Source organism: Ochlerotatus camptorhynchus, unplaced genomic scaffold (assembly GCF_037179485.1).
Source record: "Ochlerotatus camptorhynchus isolate MF236.1 unplaced genomic scaffold, CSIRO-AGI_Acam_v1.1 ptg000614l, whole genome shotgun sequence".
Lineage (NCBI taxonomy): Eukaryota > Metazoa > Arthropoda > Insecta > Diptera > Culicidae > Ochlerotatus > Ochlerotatus camptorhynchus.
In genome coordinates, this window is record NW_027041093.1 from 236,655 (window position 1) to 254,900 (window position 18,246).

Sequence of the window (18,246 nt, forward strand, 5' to 3'; positions counted from 1 at the left end):
AATTAAAATATAGTCATTAATCAATGCTACTAAAAGTAAAATACTGCGACCTAAAAATTGCATTTTCGGCTTTAACTTTTTATCATTTAAATTTTCCGGTAATTAAAAATGTTTTGATATTACTCAGATAATTTTAAACATGTGTTTCAAGCTTTATCAAAGGAAAACCTCGATTTAAAGTAATAACAACACAGAAAATAAGAGATGTAGTTGAAAAGGTGCGGTGATGAACATTATGGAATTGGTCATAATACTCCAATAAAATTAAAAGATACATTTAGTACCAAATGAACAGTTATACTACTTAAAGAACAGCTTCTCCATCACGTGTTGCGAAATAAATCTTTTTCAAATTGTCTTATGTTCCATTACTGATTTAGTTACCCTTGCACTTTTGCAGCCATTACACATCACCAATGAATACCTTCCTATACCAGTACTTTTTATCTTTTAAGCGCTTAATTGGTGAACGACTAAAGTACCTCCACCTATACCCTATGTCAAGCAGAAAATCAATCGAACAAATGATCTATAAATGATGCACTATGCTGCAGAAAAGAAGTGTTGAATATTGTTATTTACCCCATGATTGAAATAAGATCTCGGAAGGGGAGCAGAAGCCGTTCCACATCCATTTTTTTCAATATTAGGTTCATACGTGAAAAATGACAACGACACTGTTACAGAAATAGATTTGCATCTTCAACATAATAAACAAGACTAGCAGGATATTTGCTTCAAGTATCTTCACAAAACAGCGTTACAAATACCGCTTCGAATACTGTTCTAGTAGATTACCGAAGGCTCATTCATTGATTCCCACGGCTCCATAAAGTTTTTACCACCAGCAATCACCCAGGATAGCACACGACTAATCATATTATGATGTAGATTACAGTCTTTCAAACAGTTTATGTCATCAATGCTATCCATAAGAAAATTTATGCTTCGGTTACAGGTTGTAAACAAGACATGTCACTAACACATTGTAGTACCGGCAGCAAAATCGACGAACCCAGTTATGTTGGTATCTCTTTCTTACTTCCTTGATCAAAGCTAAAGGGGCGTGGTTTAGGACTGATGTTGGCTTTTTCTGTTATTACTATCTCTTTTACAACCATCGTCAAGAGCGACTCATGTGGCCACAGCTACTAACGCAGAATAACCATGAATGAAAGGTATGGGCAAACAAAATCGATGAACATGTTTTTTGGTAAAGTCTTGAAGTCTTGTGAGCACACGAACATGTTTTATGAAATTTGCTCAATAAGTGAGCCCACATTCATAATACTCAATCTTTTCGAGACAAATACGAGAGAAAAAGATAGAAAACCATAGTAACTTCTTTATACTCACCATGCGAACAGGTTTTTAGGCTTTCCCGGTTGTTTGTTATGTGACCGTTAATGTTCGTGGCTTTCCTGCCAAATCGATGATCGACTGACTTTTGAGTGTATGCGTGAATCATCTGTACGTCAGGCATGTATGGTAAAAGTTCTACAGTGCTGAACATCAGAAAGCATGCAGGACGCGCACACAAACGACATTCGGCAATCGTTGAGAGTAGTGATATTTTTCGTCCACATGATGTCGAATGAAATAGCAAATTCCATGAAGTAGTTAGTCAAACTCAAACACTGGCGCTTAAAGCACGTACATTTTTTCCGCGAATCGGCCTCACGAGAACAAGTGAATTTGGAGATTTCGGAATCGGTCGCTGTTTTCGTCTTAAAATCGGTGAATTCAATCAGTGACAAATGTTGAATGCCTGCAATTATTGTCAGTGTAATTTCTGTGCTGTGTGAGACTATCGTACTAAGAAGTTTATAAAAGAGAAAATCATTCAGCATCAGCATAATCATGTGCAGTGAGTGAATAAAAAAAAATACTATTGTCAACAACGGATTATGGAGCATGTAATGCAATCTGAGAAATTCAAGTGATACAAACTATACTGGACGGGAAAACACCACGTCGTACAATACCGTTGTAAGGATAGAGTGCTGTCTTTGAAAAGTTCTTTGAACCAGAGCTCTAGGATCCGAATTCATTACGAAAAAGTGAGTGCTTCTAATCAATTAAACCCGATTTTTATCAGCTGTTATTAAAGAAAAATTAAATCGATGATTTGCTAGGCATTGATGTTATATACAAATGTCTAGGAGTGAAATTTGTTAGCATCTGCAGTCCTGAAATTCTTGATATCCATTTGTTGAGCCCAAAACTGTAATACCTCCGTCAGTGTCAGGTATTGCCAATCTGAATTATACTTTTTACTGTTCCAGTTGAGGCTCCGCCGCTACGCGCTCTTTTGCCGGATATTGCCTAGGCTTTTCTACTACTCGAATATGAGGAAAATTCATGAAAAGTTTACTCAGTCTAGGAGTATACTAATAGACTGAGTGATACTTCTAATGATTTTCCTCATATTGAAGATTTTTTCCAGGAAAAACCCGGACAATTTAACTCACTTTTGAATAAATCCTCTTTTGCCAAAATTGAGTCCGTCTGAACGATCGTGTGGTGGCTTCTAGTCCTGAACTTGCCTTCAGATTTCATTTACCCATACGTTGAATGTATTTTATCTGATGTCGACTTCTTATGGCACCGGCAGTGTAACTACGCGTTGTAAACCCAGTTTTCAGATTATTAGGCAAGTATGATGCATATCTTCAATTCGGGTATTCGGCCCTCACCTTGCGATTTGCGATCATTCATTAGGTGAAAAGATTTGTAAACTACAAACATTGCTTACTTCCTCGCAGCAATTAATTGATTATAGCTTGAATTATATACATCCACAAAAAAAATGTAATAACTTTTAACTTGATAAATTGCGATGTGAACATAGAAAAATGCTTTACAGCGCAACGATTTGGTCTCAAAACTTGAACCTAATGGAATCTGAAATAACAAAATCTATTCGAAGATTATATAGACATTACTATCGGAGCCTTCCTTAGCTCAGTAGGTAAAGGTGCAGCTACAAAGCAAGACCATGCTGGAGGCAGCTGGGTTTGATTACCAGTCCGGTCTAGGAATCTCTCGGGTTGGAAAATTTCTCGACTTCCCTGGGTATAGCTGAAGATTACTTACTGACTAAAGTTAAGAAACATAAGTAATTTACGATTGAAAACATCAGACATGCTCAATCAGCTGCTCTTAATGTTATCAATATCTTTAATCATTAATAACTATTTAATTTAAATATCATTATTGAATAAGACTAGAAGTCAAAGGACACAACGATTGGCATTCCCATATGTTCCATATAATGGTTTTTATAAATTCATTCAGTTTCAACGTAAATGAGTTCATCTTTTGGTAGACTAATCAGAACCCGATTTGAAACAGTTTTTGAAAGGTGGCGCGAAAATATCCAAATTTGAATCATTTTACTGTCCACTCGTATCACGTGGACTGCAGACGGGTCTGGCATAGTAATTAGCATATAACTCTCACGTTATTGCTTACAAGTTCAAATTTTATCACCGGACGAGTCAGGAAAGACTTTAAATTTGTTTAACAAAACCTGAATTTATCCACCTATAGCGAGATCTGAGCCTTCTAACTAAATAACGTATGACTATCCTTGAATGCCTATGGAATATAAAGTGTCTTATGATGGTCATGCTTTAGGATAGTTCTTGAAAATTTGCATGGATGATCTACGCAGGAGGAGAAGCTGATACCGTTAAAAATTTTGTTTATATGAAAGCTGTGTTTTGGATTTTTCGGACTCCTAAAACGTATGCACACAAGTTTTATTAGTCTAAAACTAATATAGAGCGAATACTTGATTGATCTAGGAATTAAACCCGAAATCAAGCATTGGAATTCTTAGAAAGTTCTCAATTTTTAACTGTATACATCGCTTAAAGGAAAATTTTGTTTGTATGAGGCTTAGGATTCAGTACACAAGACATAGTTATGAAAGAAGTTAACAACTTAAATTTTAAGTTTAACCAATATATGAGGTAAGCAATATGTATTTAATGATTGCAGAGTGTCATTATTTTTTTTTCATTAGAGTCTTGAAAGGTTCAGAGAACTATTTCGAATGAGTCTGTTAATTTTAATTAGTACACACTCAAGGGAGATTTAAAAGTAAAGAAAGCAATTTTAAACGATTCAGATATTCGTAGCTTGCACATTCAAATTAACCTTCAATAGGGAACAACAGGCAACGTAAATTAAGGAGAAGAAGTGATAATAATTACGCTTACGGAAGCAACTTAATTGGTGGCATATAAGCTTTCCATTCTAATTGGACAGAACCTTTTAATTAAACTTTTGTAAATTGAAAAAAAAAAATATGAAAATTATATTCTTCTGCCTCTTTACTGATTATCTACAGTTACTGATGTTTGAAATCGTTTTTCATGGAAAGCTGTTCTTTTAACGAAGACAGCAGTATACCCTACGTAGACAGTTTATGGGTGGTTTTAGACTCCACACACTTGTATAAGAAGCTGCTCACCTACTTCTTCTTTGGTTATTACACCTCAACTGGAACTGTGAGTCTGCCTTCAATTTAATGTTCTTGGCCACTTCCACAGATCTTATATGAGTACCCAAGTAACACAAATTCATGCAATTATGCTGAGTAAACTTCTTTAAAATCAAGTCCTGTTATGTAAAGGTTATGTTAACTATTAAAGAACTTTCGTGTTGCTTGGGTATAAAAAGCGACGAAGACAACAAAACGATTAAACGTGAAACCTTAATTTTATTAGCATTTGCGTACAACTATTATCATATTGAATGTGGTGGTGGGTGGGGGGTGGGTTAAAATGATATTCGATGATTAATTGATAGTGAATGCTTTAGGAGGTGGATGTTTGCATAACATTTGAATGCCTCTGCTAAAAATAAAATTAAAGATTCATAGTTATGCAACCTGATTTTCATGGAAATTGATTATTACTCATAAATAACGCAAAAATTCATTGCTTTAGTTATGCAGGAATGATATTCATATTTAATACAGAAATTATAAAAAAAAACTCAATTCATATTACGATATTTGCATACATTGTCCTGTCCTAAATCTTTCCAAGTTTCCATCATATTAAAAAAAAATGGCATTTGTAATCCAATTCTTAGCATCTTTCATTTGTTTTTTTATAATACTGTAATTATAATACTGTATTAATTTTCAGCCGTGGGCTGCTTCTTCACATACCTTTTGTTTGGAATTTATTGCTGAAGATCTTAAGTTTTGAAATTGGGAAGCGGTTATAACAGTTTCTGAACTTTTTGTTTGTAAAATGTTTTAGTTGGACTTTGTCTACATAAATAAAATAAGTACGCATTTTGAGAATGGCGTCACATGTTTTTGTTTTATGCTTGCATTATCTGACCGCGTAAAAACATTATTGAATGTTCCACTTATCATAAAATAAAAAAAAAAAAACAATAAGTGGTGTATAATCAAGACGAAAATCTCCTAAAACAAGAGATAAAAAAGCAATACTGTAATATTTATCGTATTCCAGACGAAAGTATCTGCCCATTATACCCTGTCTGTCCATTTTGCTCCCACCATTCGTCAGATTAGTCGATAAAGTTTTTTAGTTGGAATTATTCGATAATTTTATTAATGAAGACTCAAATGTCGGTCTATTTCCTTTAAACTCCGTTATAATTGCTTGTCTTTTGACAGATACGCAAAAAGATAAGCAATTATAAAGAAATTTAAAGGAAATAAACCAACACACTCAAAGTTCTTCATAAAAGGGATTTCGTTAAGAGGTTCGACAAATTTTAAAGATTTTTTTTTATTAATTTATATGTCGTCGCACGCCGTATCCGATCTGTCATCTGACGTCTAACATTAATTTATGTCGGATTTTTCTTTAATAAAAGTTAGTTGGATGATTCAGTGGGTAAAATGAACAATTTGTAGTGATGAAATAATCGAAATTCTGAATATGAAAACGGATTATGAGAACAAGATGCATCGATTGCAAGGGCTTTGTGCTAAATTGATTGATATTTTGATGAATAAGTATTAAACATCGTATTTACGCGTCTATTTTACCCATTATATATTTCCATATAAATAAATGGTACGGGTTCACAAAAACCGTCCGATGGAAAAATGCTTAAATTTTTTTTCCAGTGATTTATTTAAAAAAAATGATGAAGAAACGTACACCCAAACTAAAGATCAATACGATAAAGATAACCCACCACCCTACGGATAGACATTGCATGACTTTCCTGAGCATAGGCATCATCATGGCAATTTAAACACGAATGTAAAAATGGTGTACATATTACGAAAGTTCAAAATTTAATAACATTTCACTGCTTGTAAGCGTTATAACCAAAAGCTTCTTATAGCCGTTCAAAAGCGAAGACTTAAGCTTCACAGACTATGTTCATTCAACCTGGTGAAACACTTTTAAAGCAGATGGTATCGTGGAGCGTGACTTTAACTGCAAGTTATCTTGGAATCAGGTGGTACGGATGGACAATGGTACTTAGATCCCAATGAGATCCTTAGTCTATTTTTTTTTCCTGTGTTGGGGACATAATACCACCGCGTCACTCTTTATGCTACAAAAGCGACATTTGTCTTAATGCAGTTTATCAATGGGTATCAGGTGATATTGTTCTGTTATCAAAACAGTGGATGTACTCAAATCATGTTTTGAAAGGTTAAGTATCATTTGTGTATGAAAAGTGCTTGGCTTTATAAAATGTTTTGATAGCTGAGGATTTAAGGTAGTCTTCCAGTTGTACTGTATATTTTATCATTAGCCTATTGTCCAGTAACTCCTATACCCAACAGCAGCACAAAAACATAATTCTGAATTTTATCCATTGCCTAAATTCTCCACTCGTTTAATTTTAAGTTATAGTGAACAACAAAATTGTTTACAAGGTTTTATGCAACACTGCTGGTTTATGTAAAATTGTGCTTAAATTTACATGAAATATCGGTGTGGAGTACGAGGAAATATAGCATAGATCGGGTAACCAACCGCGGTTGAACCTTGGTGGGAGGGAAAAGGGAGTCCTCGCTCCAGAGACGCATGTTAGGGGTGGCTGAAAACAGCGTCTGTTCCTCATTTTATGTATGGCTGCACACTTAGAAAATTGATGTAAATTTAGGTGCTCTGAGACTGACATATACGAGTGTCAATTTTGACATAAAATTGAATTATGATAGACGTGAAATTCAGCTCAATCAAACTTACTTAATTTTACATGACATGTTTGTTTACGCCTTATCCTTTATGTCAAAGATGGATTCCGTCACGTGTAAGATTAGGTATTTTTAAGTGTGTGATCATCGTCTTCGTGTCAGCAGTAAATGTAAACAGAGCTGTGCTCAGAGATGTCCTCCAGCGAGACAGGAAGTTGGGACATACCCAACAAGCTGCACATAAAAAAGCAATCGTTGCAAATAATACTGGAGGAATTTCTTCGACTTATTTTTTTGTATTATTATTATATTTAGGTAATTCGTGACTTCCCAAATACATTTGGTATAGTTATTTTGCTTAACGACGTGTTCGGGGTATCGTTCGTGTATGGTAATTTTTTATTATGGTTGTCCGGGATGAGGTTTGAATTCGTGACCTATAGCGAGGGAGGCATTGATGCTAACCACCACAGCAAAAGACACCCTTAGCCAGACGGTGAGGTATCGTGGAGTAAGAATGATTCTTATGTTCACGAAATTCTGTTGATATTATCCCCTGATGACCTCTATTCTGAAAGTCTCAATAATAAAGAAAACTAAACTTAACTAATCGTGGACGATGGAGCTTATGAACCAAGAGATCTAGTTATGATGGGGGTCTCATAACTAGATCACGAATTAAATACAGCAGGCATCCGTTGATGATGTTTTGCAGCTTTTGAATGTTTTTCATCGATACGTACCACATTCCTTAACGTGCAATATCTCAGATTTTATGTTGATATTTCCGGAATATTTTATCCTTTTTGGTGCACAATCCTATGACGCTATCTCGTCTCGCATATTGATCCAACCGTTTGAAAAGATCTTATAATTCATTACTTTGCTTTAACACAGTCGAAATCGTTATGTTACTAAGCTTTCTTATTTGCAGAATACAACGTAGGATTTCGGCACCTATTCGTAACCTCTACTTCTATGTAAAACACAAGATCTGACTTATTCTTGAAAATGTGTGGTCTTACTAACATGCAAAACTTGAAATTATACGGTTTATGTAGATCAAAAATCGACAATCCTACTCTCCTTCCTGATAAAAAAACACGTGAACGGCCAACCAACTAGTAATAATTGGGTCTTGCTTATGTGAGGAAAAGATCCTCATAACATACAACTTCCATTTCAGTTCATTGCTATCAGTATATTGACGCTCGCATGTCGGGATATTATCTTTCCGATTTTTTTGCCCTCAAGGTGCTCACAAAAAAAAGGCTAACTGGAGAATTTTTGGACATGTTTTACAGATCAAAACCAAGAGGCGTCTTCAAGTCGTTCTTCTGCGCACTGGTGCAGTGCCGAAGGGTTAAATTGTTCATTGGTTCAAAATTGCAGGTTTCCCCATTCTTTGATCGTTGCTTGCGTGCAAGCCTTTTAAAATGAAAAGGAATATTATCAGTATTACTCTTTTGCTTTGTTTCGTATTGCCTCTTCAGGTTTGGAAGTCATGATACACATACACTAGAAGCAGCAAGCATAAGGAAATCGGCGATTGGTCGATGTTGGCAGCGGGGATTAGCACTTTTTTTTCTATGTTTATCAATAACACTGACGTTTTCAAACACGCTAAAACCGTATTGATTTGATAGTACTTCGGCCTTGTTCGAATATTACGTTACGCAAGGGAATGGAAAAGTACGTCATGAAGTTGTTAGGAGAATTGAAGAAAAATAAACCAAGGATTAAGACGAGCCTTTTGTAAAACCATCATTTGTTTTAATCCACATCAGGTGAAATCTAATAAATTCTATGCATAAAAAGTTCAAAACAACAGTAAGGACATGTTTTGCTATTGATTACCATACATTTGACTCATAACCATATGTGATGTGATGGATTTGAATTATAGATACAGCGGTTTAACCAGGTTTATTTAATTTTTTGTAGTAAGGTAAATGCACCAGTATTGGTCGCGTTCCTATTTTTGGCCACCTTTTGACGATATTTCACGTTGTTTACAATTTTGAGATGTTCAGTTGCGTTCAGTTTGTTGGTACAAATCATATTCATCGGTGTACATAAAAATTTTGACCACATAATGCACGAATATTGTAATTTAATAGTTTTTAATAGGAACTTATGGCCAATACTGGTGTATATGCTACACAGTAAAACATTACTGACAATAAATATAAAAAATCTGCATAAAGAAAGAGGTTTCAGAACTTTACCGAAAAAGGTCGTCAATGCCTTATGAGTTATAAAAGATCAATAAATATGTTGTAGATTAATCACAGAAAAGCAGATATAAAGAAAGATAGAAGGAATAGTAATTTCCATTTTATTCAACTACCTTAATTGTTTATCCTTGACAGATACACGTATTTCGTCCACAATGTGCAGACTTCTTCAGTGTCCTGTAGTAATACTCGACTGTGTTACACTAAAAAGTCCACATCCATAAGGCTTCGTATGATGTTTATCGTTCACTCATTTAACCGTTGGTTTAAATGTTTGTTAGTTTGTAGTGTAGCCAGCAGCAGCGCACATCGTTAGTTGCTATGAAGTTTGTCGTCTGAACACTGCTACTACTGACATCTGTTGTCACGATTTGATTTGGAATCGATTGAGCAGAATGCAGAATGGAAATCTTCCTAGAGTATGTATGAGTTTGCGTATATGAGGAAATATTCAAACCGACAAACTAGGACGAAATCCAGTGCAACATTATTTGATATTATTACACTGATATTTTAAACGGCATTTACATGATATATATATCCACAGCTTATTTTGCAAAGTTTTTATTCAAATTATTTTTCGTGGTTTGCTCGGGTTCTCGCATTCACTGTGCTATCGACTTAAAAGTCTCGCGTACACACTGACCTTAAATATAAGATTAGATTTCCTCAAAATAATGGACATGCATTTAGTTTTGAACAGTGAGCAAATCCTTATCACAGAAAGTGTAGGGTAAGATAGGATAGGATGGGTTAGGCCTGATATATTAATTAGTCAACAGTTTGTTAATGGTAGTTTTAAAATGTAAAGCATAATTGCACTTTGGACTAGGAATACAATCTAGCGGGGGAAAAACAATAACTCCATAACAAAACATTTTTATGACTTGGTGTCTTAAGAAAAGCTTATTATAATTGAGATTCAAATCAAATCAAAATAGGCGTAGCAAAATTGCCTATTTGTGATTGTTAAGTGTAAAGTGAGATTTTTCTTTTCTATTTTGTATTTCATTATTCCACTTAAAAATATGACAAAATCCTTGGTTAATGGAATCTTTCGATATTGATTTGAGTTTATTCAATAAATGAATTTAAAACAATGAAAGGAACTCTGTGAAAAATCACCGAACGTTCAGCTGTTGAGATTTCGGTAAAATTCCACAGAAATCTATGAAAAAATCTTGGTGTGCTTTGAATAAGATAGCTGGAAACGATATGAATTACTTTACACAAGATTTCAATACCACCTTCTTCAACTGTAAGAAAAGCATCATCAAACTGTTTGGCTCCCAATGACAGTTCGAGACAGCTTGATTATGGCTCCTTTTGACGTTCATATTTTTTTAGTCTGCATCTCCCTTCCATGTCAGGACTAAGGTGAGTTAGATCTGAAACCGTAACAAACAACAAAAAAGTTATCCACCCGCGTTACGGAGCATGAACTGTAGTTATAGCAAAACATAATATTTTACGCCTTGTTACAAAATAAAGCATCAGGGTAAACATTTAAAAGGGTATAATCTGAACTTTTCAACACTGGTTTTGGTTGAAAAATGTATTGGGTGATTTATTCGAATAGATTTAGATAATCATTAAAATGTAAAAAAAATCTCCCCGGCCTGATTTACTAAAACAATAATGCAACACTAGTGGATTCAAACCCAGACGTCTAGGAATCTTGGTTAGAGATACTGACGACACCTTTCCCATCTCAACTATTGAAGACAGTATATAACGTTCTGTGTACTACAAGCACAACCTTCTTAGCTCACCGGCTACAAATTCTACTGAGTTTAAAATAAAACGTTTGTTCCCAACAACTTTCCATCACGCGCATATTCCTCGCTCTTCTGATTTGTGTAAATTCTCAATACATATTGTGTTTGCACTTATGCATTTATTTTCCATCAGATCTGTTTTCCGTTAATTGTTCACAGAGGAGATTGTAGTACAAAACATATCTGATACCTCTATACAGTGTATCTCAAAATTAAGCGTACAGACGTCCTTAAATTTAAGAAAAAAAAAACCGCTTTAAAAACACAATTTAATGAGATACGTTTCTGAATTTCTGCCTTCTGAATCATCATCAATTTATATTTATTACTCTCCTTTTTCACGTATTCTGAACAAAAAATACTTTCTGAACCCCCGCCCCCAACAATATTTCCCGCCGTTTTGAAGAATGGAGCGCGGTTTAGAAAGTATCTTTGTGTAGAAAATGTAAAATAGGAGGGACTTCGGATGTTATTCTGAATGCAAATATAGAGGTACCAGATACGTTTTGCAGAATCATGTACTGTATTTTGTAGTCTGTCGTCAACTTTTTTGGACCTTAATATGTTTCAAATGCGTATTATTATCACTTTTCCAAATTTCTATAGGAGGATTTTTACTACAACAGCGTTATCTGTGTGAAAATTAGCCTTGACATAATAGTTCATTAGAGATTGCGGTAGAAGCAGATTTTTTTTTTTTGAAATTGATTAAATTAGGTTTTTTTTTTTTAATTTATTTATGAGATTTTCAGCAACTAAATAAGGTGTACTTATTGCAACAAATAATAGGGTGAAAGCGATTTGTTGATTGCATATCGATAATAGGATATTAGTTGTACATTGTATGGGAAAGGCACCTATTTTGGCCATGTTTGATGACATTTCACGTTTTTTACATGTCTGTGATCTTAAGTTGTGTTTATATTGTTGATTCAAATCTTATCCATCGGTAAACATATACATTATGGTGTTTAATTTAAAAACAGTGTTAAATTAATTATAGGCCACCATCTAGTTTAATTCATAACCCTAAAATACGAGTCTGTTCAAAAAAAGGTAAATAATGATAAGGGTTTAGAGGTCGCGCAAATTGCTTGAAGTTGATATGAAGATTTAGATGGGAAATTATTGAATTTCACTTACATCGCTCTAACTTTGGTTCTAGTTGTCCAAACGTTGGAAAAAATAATTTGTTGTTGCCATGACAAGCTTGTTGCTTGTTGTGATAAAGTTCGTGTTGTTATTTGACACATATTCAACTAACTATCAATTTATCCTATTGTTCTTGAATTGCGGTCAAACTGACCGTTACAAACAACAGGCTTGTTGGTCATTTGCATAGCAACCACATCTTATTTTTTTCAGCATTTGAACAACTAGAACCAAAGTTTGAGCGATATAAGTGAAATTTAAAATTTCAAACCATTTGTGCCTAAACCTTCATAAATCTTTACCATTTATCTGAGTATTACCGAAATAGGAAATTATGACCAAAACTGATGCACTTACGCTATATGGTTTTGAGTTTCGTCCTACTCCCACACCATTCATGGCAAATTTGAGAAGAATTCGAGGTATAGTTTTGATTGTTAGCATTTGAGGATGAGTTTTGAAATTTCCTATTCAAAATTTTTGCTTGTAAACATTTTTTTTTTTTAGGCTTTATTAAAGAGATTTTTAGCCTTAGGCTAGTTCATCTCTAGCTTGTAAACAAAGAAAAAATATAAAATTTCACAAAATGCAAAACATTTGAATAGCTGAACGTACGCCAACAATTAAGGCATGCAACTGAACTGATAATTTATGTTTGCTGATATCGGTCATGTGAGCGTATGTCATTGGATCACGCTATTATTGCGCATTTTGGAAACACAAATTCAGGGGGTATGGAAATGCTTCATTGGTTCTCAACGTTCCCCCAACGTGCGGTCATGCTCGCTCAACATCGCTACTTTTCATGTGCTTTTCACTTGGTAAAGATTCGCAAACCCCAGGTTGAGAATCGATGAAATACTTAATGAGTTATCGTCGACTTTAACTCAGGTAAGCTTGAAGACATAAGTGTCTTGGAGTGGCATTTTAAATTACTATTGCATTCTTGCATTCTTGATCTCAAATGCTTATAACATTTTCAGGATGTCAAAATTAATTAATTGAAGTGGATCCGAACTGTACGCTTCGGGCTAGGTAGCTTGGTGATTTTTAGCTAATCGAAACTCAAAATAGCCTACTCGGGTGGGTTAATATTACAACCTCGTGTTCTTTTGATGCGCATTAAGGTCCCCAAAAACCGTGCAAAATTAGAGCGATTTGGATTATAATCTGGATTTGTGGGATAATTTTAAATTTTGTTTGGGCAAATGTATGGAAAAATTACTCAAAACTATTCATTTGCTTGCGAAAAATTCTAAAATTTATCAATATTAAACAAACCTTGGACTTAGATTGGGAATACTTACTATACATAACAACTTTCTGAAAGACTGCAATTGATTCGACTTCTGTTTAAAGTTTATTTAACGTTTACTTTAACCAAATGCTTAATTCATACCTACAAGATCATAATAGGCCTTACTTCACTAAAACTTTTTCTCAGATGTTTAATCTATTTGTGGTTTCCGACAAAGTTGTTCTGCATAGTATTCCCAACCTAAATCCAAGGTTTGGCTACAATTGAGTATGCAAATGAATAGTTTCATGTCATTCTCAATAAATTTTCCTATACAAAATTTAAAATGCTCCCGGAAATTCAGATCATAACCAAATTCACTCAAATTTTGCACAGTTGTTGGAGCGGCATTGAAAGAGCAGTAGGGAGCATAGAGTTGTGATCCACATAATAAACTTGACCCATCATAGTGACCATGACTATGCTTTAAGGAAGCGCCTGTGAATCTACACATCTAAGCAAAGCCACGATAAGTGCCGTTCTAATAACTATTTTTCATTACAATCAACTTTCCCTAACTCTATTTTGAAGAGACCATCGATTTAGAGAGGATATCGCGTTACGGAGGTAAATTTTGGAAATTTATATGGGACTTGCGCGAAGTAAACTTGATATACCGAGTAGAGGCAGTTCACTGTAATAATTTATTTAATATGTATCATATACCCCTCAGAAGGTAATGCTGTTTGAAAAAATAAATATTAGCCCGATTCCTAGTTAAAAACGTATCCATAGCCATTAAACCATTTAAAATTCTACTATCCTAGACTAAACTCCATCAGAAATCTAAAAATAAATTACTTTTCAATTTGTTGTTCTGCTTATAGTAACAAGACTTGTGAATATTTTTTTATGAATTTTAATTCTAAAAACTTGTGGAACATTTTTTTAAATGCCATGATCTGTTTTTCTTCCACCCTTCATCACAGAGCACTTAAAACAAGTATATAAACGGATGTATTTATAACAGAGTTTGATATAATCATGATAGCATTTTGTTACACAGTTCTGGTCGGGCTAGCTTTGTACTTGAACTAGTTCAAGTTGTTAATTTGTTGTTTGGTTAGCATGGTTTAGCTGAGTTGTATCTGCATCTTTACTGACCGAGCTAAGTGATGTGTCAACAACTCATTTAATATTAGAACTAGGTATCAGGAAATTGAGAGTATATATTGATACATATGTTTTTTTATTACTAATATTTGCGGAAAGGGAGAATACACGTTCACTTTCGCTGGAAGTAGTATGGAATGTTTTGAAATCATCGTACAGTTTCCCGTACAATTCAAAAAGAGTAAGCGCTTTCTGCATTCATGTGACTTTGAAGAATTCTTGGACAGAAGATTTTAGTTCCAATTAAAGCTTTTGTTCCAATGGATTCAGTTTTAGTAGTAGGTGTATTGTCATTGACATATTGTGAGCCTACCGTACGTGAACTTTTAAATTATAGTAGTTTTTGATTCCAGTCGGATTAACTGTTATACCCAGTACTGTATTGAAGATCATTTAAATGTTCGAATGAAATCGAATTCATCCTGATGAATGTGGGCGTCTCAGTAGAATACCGGTATAAAAAAAAGAGAGAAAGAGGATTATTAATTTTCATTTAATTCCACTACCTTATTTGCTTATCTTTGACAGATACGCGTATTTCGTCTACAATGTGCAGACTTCTTCAGAGGTATACTCGACTTATAGGCGAAAAATGCGTATCTGTCAAAGATAAGCAAATAAGGTAGTGCAATTAAATGTAAATTTTTAATCCTTCTCTCTTTCTTCACCTAATTCATTTCAGTCCGCTTTCAACCATTATTGAAAAGTTCTTCCAAAGAGGGCTGATCATCTCAGAGTCATGGTTTCCATGAGTATGGTCGTCACGGATCATTACATGTGTTATAATATGCTCACTATATTTTTAAACGTGGTTTGAGTTTTGTTCAAGTAAGTTGATTTAATACACTTCTAGCATTTTCAAGTTCCTTGAAAGCAAGCAGAAAATAGTGGGATATTGAAGAGCTTTCACAATTCACAGTTCAAGTACCAAAATGTTTTGGAAATCCCGGACTTGATTTATGGAGAAATCATTAAAAATGTACCGTGTAAATCGTGACTCAGCGGCACCAACCGTATAAAATAAAAACGCGTTTAAAAAAAAACCTTGTGAAGACTTGAGTGTATTTTATTTAATGACAATAGTGACAGTCAGACAACAGTGACAGTGAGACAAATTATCATGTAATATACAAAATGTATTTAATATATTTGCGCCCCTCGATGTAATTGATAGATTGTTACTGACATTTTTTGGTGCGTGAAGCAATATTTTTCAGGTTGCCTTTGATATATGTGGAAAAGGCGTGAATGGATCATATTGTTAATATAATATATTTGATTAAATACAAGCAACATCTCACGGTAATGATTGGTTTAATGAAGTTCAACTGAATCAGTTTTTGAGTAAATATAAATTTCCTAGGAAATTTTGGGATATCGGGAAACGAAATTTGTGTTCCCGGGAATGAAAACACTAATTACAACACACAAAATCTCTTCATTATTGTAAAAAAAAACGATGCTCATTACTAAATATTTGTTTCTATTAATATGTCATTTATTCATTACAGGTGAATGGTCTTGGACATTGACACTCTAACATGGATGCCAATAATTTTGTGATGTCTTCCTATCAATTCGTGAACTCACTTGCTTCGTGTTATCCAAATAATGCACCAAATCCCAACAATGCCCAAACGAGTAGCAGTAGTGGTCAAAGTGACGGATATTTCCCGCCATCGGCCTACACTCCTAACTTGTACCCAGGCACACCACATCAGGCACACTACTCTAACCCTCAGTCGTACAATCCACTAGCATCGGGACCTGGAAACGTCAACGCTACCGGTACCAGCAGTGCACATCAAACTAATGAAATGGTAGACTATACACAACTGCAACCGCAAAAATTTCTGTTGAATCAACAACAACAACAACAGCAACAGTCCAGCCTCAGTTCTCAAAGTTGTAAATATGCTAGTGAAGGTACTAGTACAGGTACAAATGTAGGTAATAGTAGCAATAATAACAGTACCACAAGCCCGCAAGACCTAAGCACGGCAAGTACTAATAGCAGTGGCGGCGGAGGAGGAGGAGGAAGCGGTAGCCGGCCGGACATTTCACCGAAGTTATCACCTAGCTCAGTAGTAGAAAATGTGTCACGAACAATGAAATCTGCCAGCGCAGCAGCGTCAGTTAGTAATAGTAATACAAATAACAACAGCAGTAATATTAGTAATCGTAACCCAGTGAACCAAGTGAATTTACCCCTGGGGAGCCCAGAAGGTGATGAATCCGACGCAAGTGACGATGATAGTGGTACTGAAGGAGGCAGTTCCCAAGGTGGCGGAAGTGGAGGAAAAAAGAGTGGAGGACCGCCTCAAATTTATCCATGGATGAAAAGAGTGCATATCGGCACAAGTAAGTAACATCATAATCATATCTCACAGATTCATTTACGATTAAATCTCATCACACTGAGCTAAATGCTCTTAAGCATCTTTTCCGGTCCTTTGTATCCGCTTTCGCTGTTGGTGTTCGTTTGCTCTCACATGGTTATTATTTTTAGCGCGCACAAAATCATCCAAATGATTCCAAACATTCAGAGATGCTTCTGAACGGATCTCAAAAGTCTTCTCAACAGCCGTCTGCGGAAAATCTGTTTAGGTGAAGAGATGAACGCTCTTAATTCTTCAAACAAGATATATTTCAATCAAGCCCGTGCATAACAAACAATAAATTAATCATCTAATCACTTTACACCTTCTGTCAGTAGCACATGCCTTTCGCTTTGCTCAGCATCGTATCTACGGAAACTAGAGCGTATTAGCTGTTTCATGCTTCGTAGTGCTAGAAAGAGGAATTACCGTATTCTGCCAAACGCTTTGAAAGGTTCGAGCAGTGAAGTGAAAATTGATGAAAAAACAAACAGAAATATGAATTTGAATAAACAATTGGGCGAGATCCGAACAGTGAAGAACTTTTGTTTCACGGTTACAGTTGATGAGAACTGCTCAATTTAGATACTGATGTGTTCTAGTTTTTTTTTCCAGCGATAATTTATTCATTTTGTGTGTTGAGTTAAGTAAAAACAAGATAAATATAGCTGCAAAAAAATGTTTCTGAAACATGTTGCTTTGTATGAAAGCGCTTAAGGCTAGTTGTTGGCAACAAGTGGGAAGCATGCCATCTGTTTTCATTATGCTATTTGTCAACGGGAGTCAATGCTTGTGTGATGAAATCTTATTTCAACAGAATATCAAATTATATAATGTTAAGTATGTATATTGTTCATTCGTGGTGACAACGAAGCCTCCCGCTAAACCTAGCCAATAATGTTGATGGTTATAAAGCCTACTGAATTGAAGTAATATATGTTTTACCATTTTTTAACTAGCCCCTACCGTTTATAACGTTTTATCCTATACCCAATACATAGTCAGTAAAAAATTTTATAGACTCCTCTATAAAATGATTCATTATTTATACACGGACCCTTAACATAGATTATTTTATGTACAACATATTCTTCTACTTGTTATTCATCCTTTAATAATATAAACAAAAAAGAGA

At 34.8% G+C, this 18,246-nt stretch overlaps 1 protein-coding gene across 1 annotated transcript in view; it reads left to right on the top strand.

Moving 5' to 3' along the window:
- The first annotated feature begins 1,532 nt into the window (after positions 1-1,532).
- Positions 1,533-18,246, top strand: part of Scr (Sex combs reduced) — a 39,325-nt gene continuing 22,611 nt past the window's right edge. The window contains exons 1-2 of the mRNA XM_065237392.1: positions 1,533-2,060; positions 16,245-17,094. Of these exons, the coding sequence (XP_065093464.1) occupies positions 16,275-17,094 (820 nt within the window). The 5' untranslated portion in view covers positions 1,533-2,060; positions 16,245-16,274. The remainder of the gene's footprint in view (positions 2,061-16,244; positions 17,095-18,246) is intronic.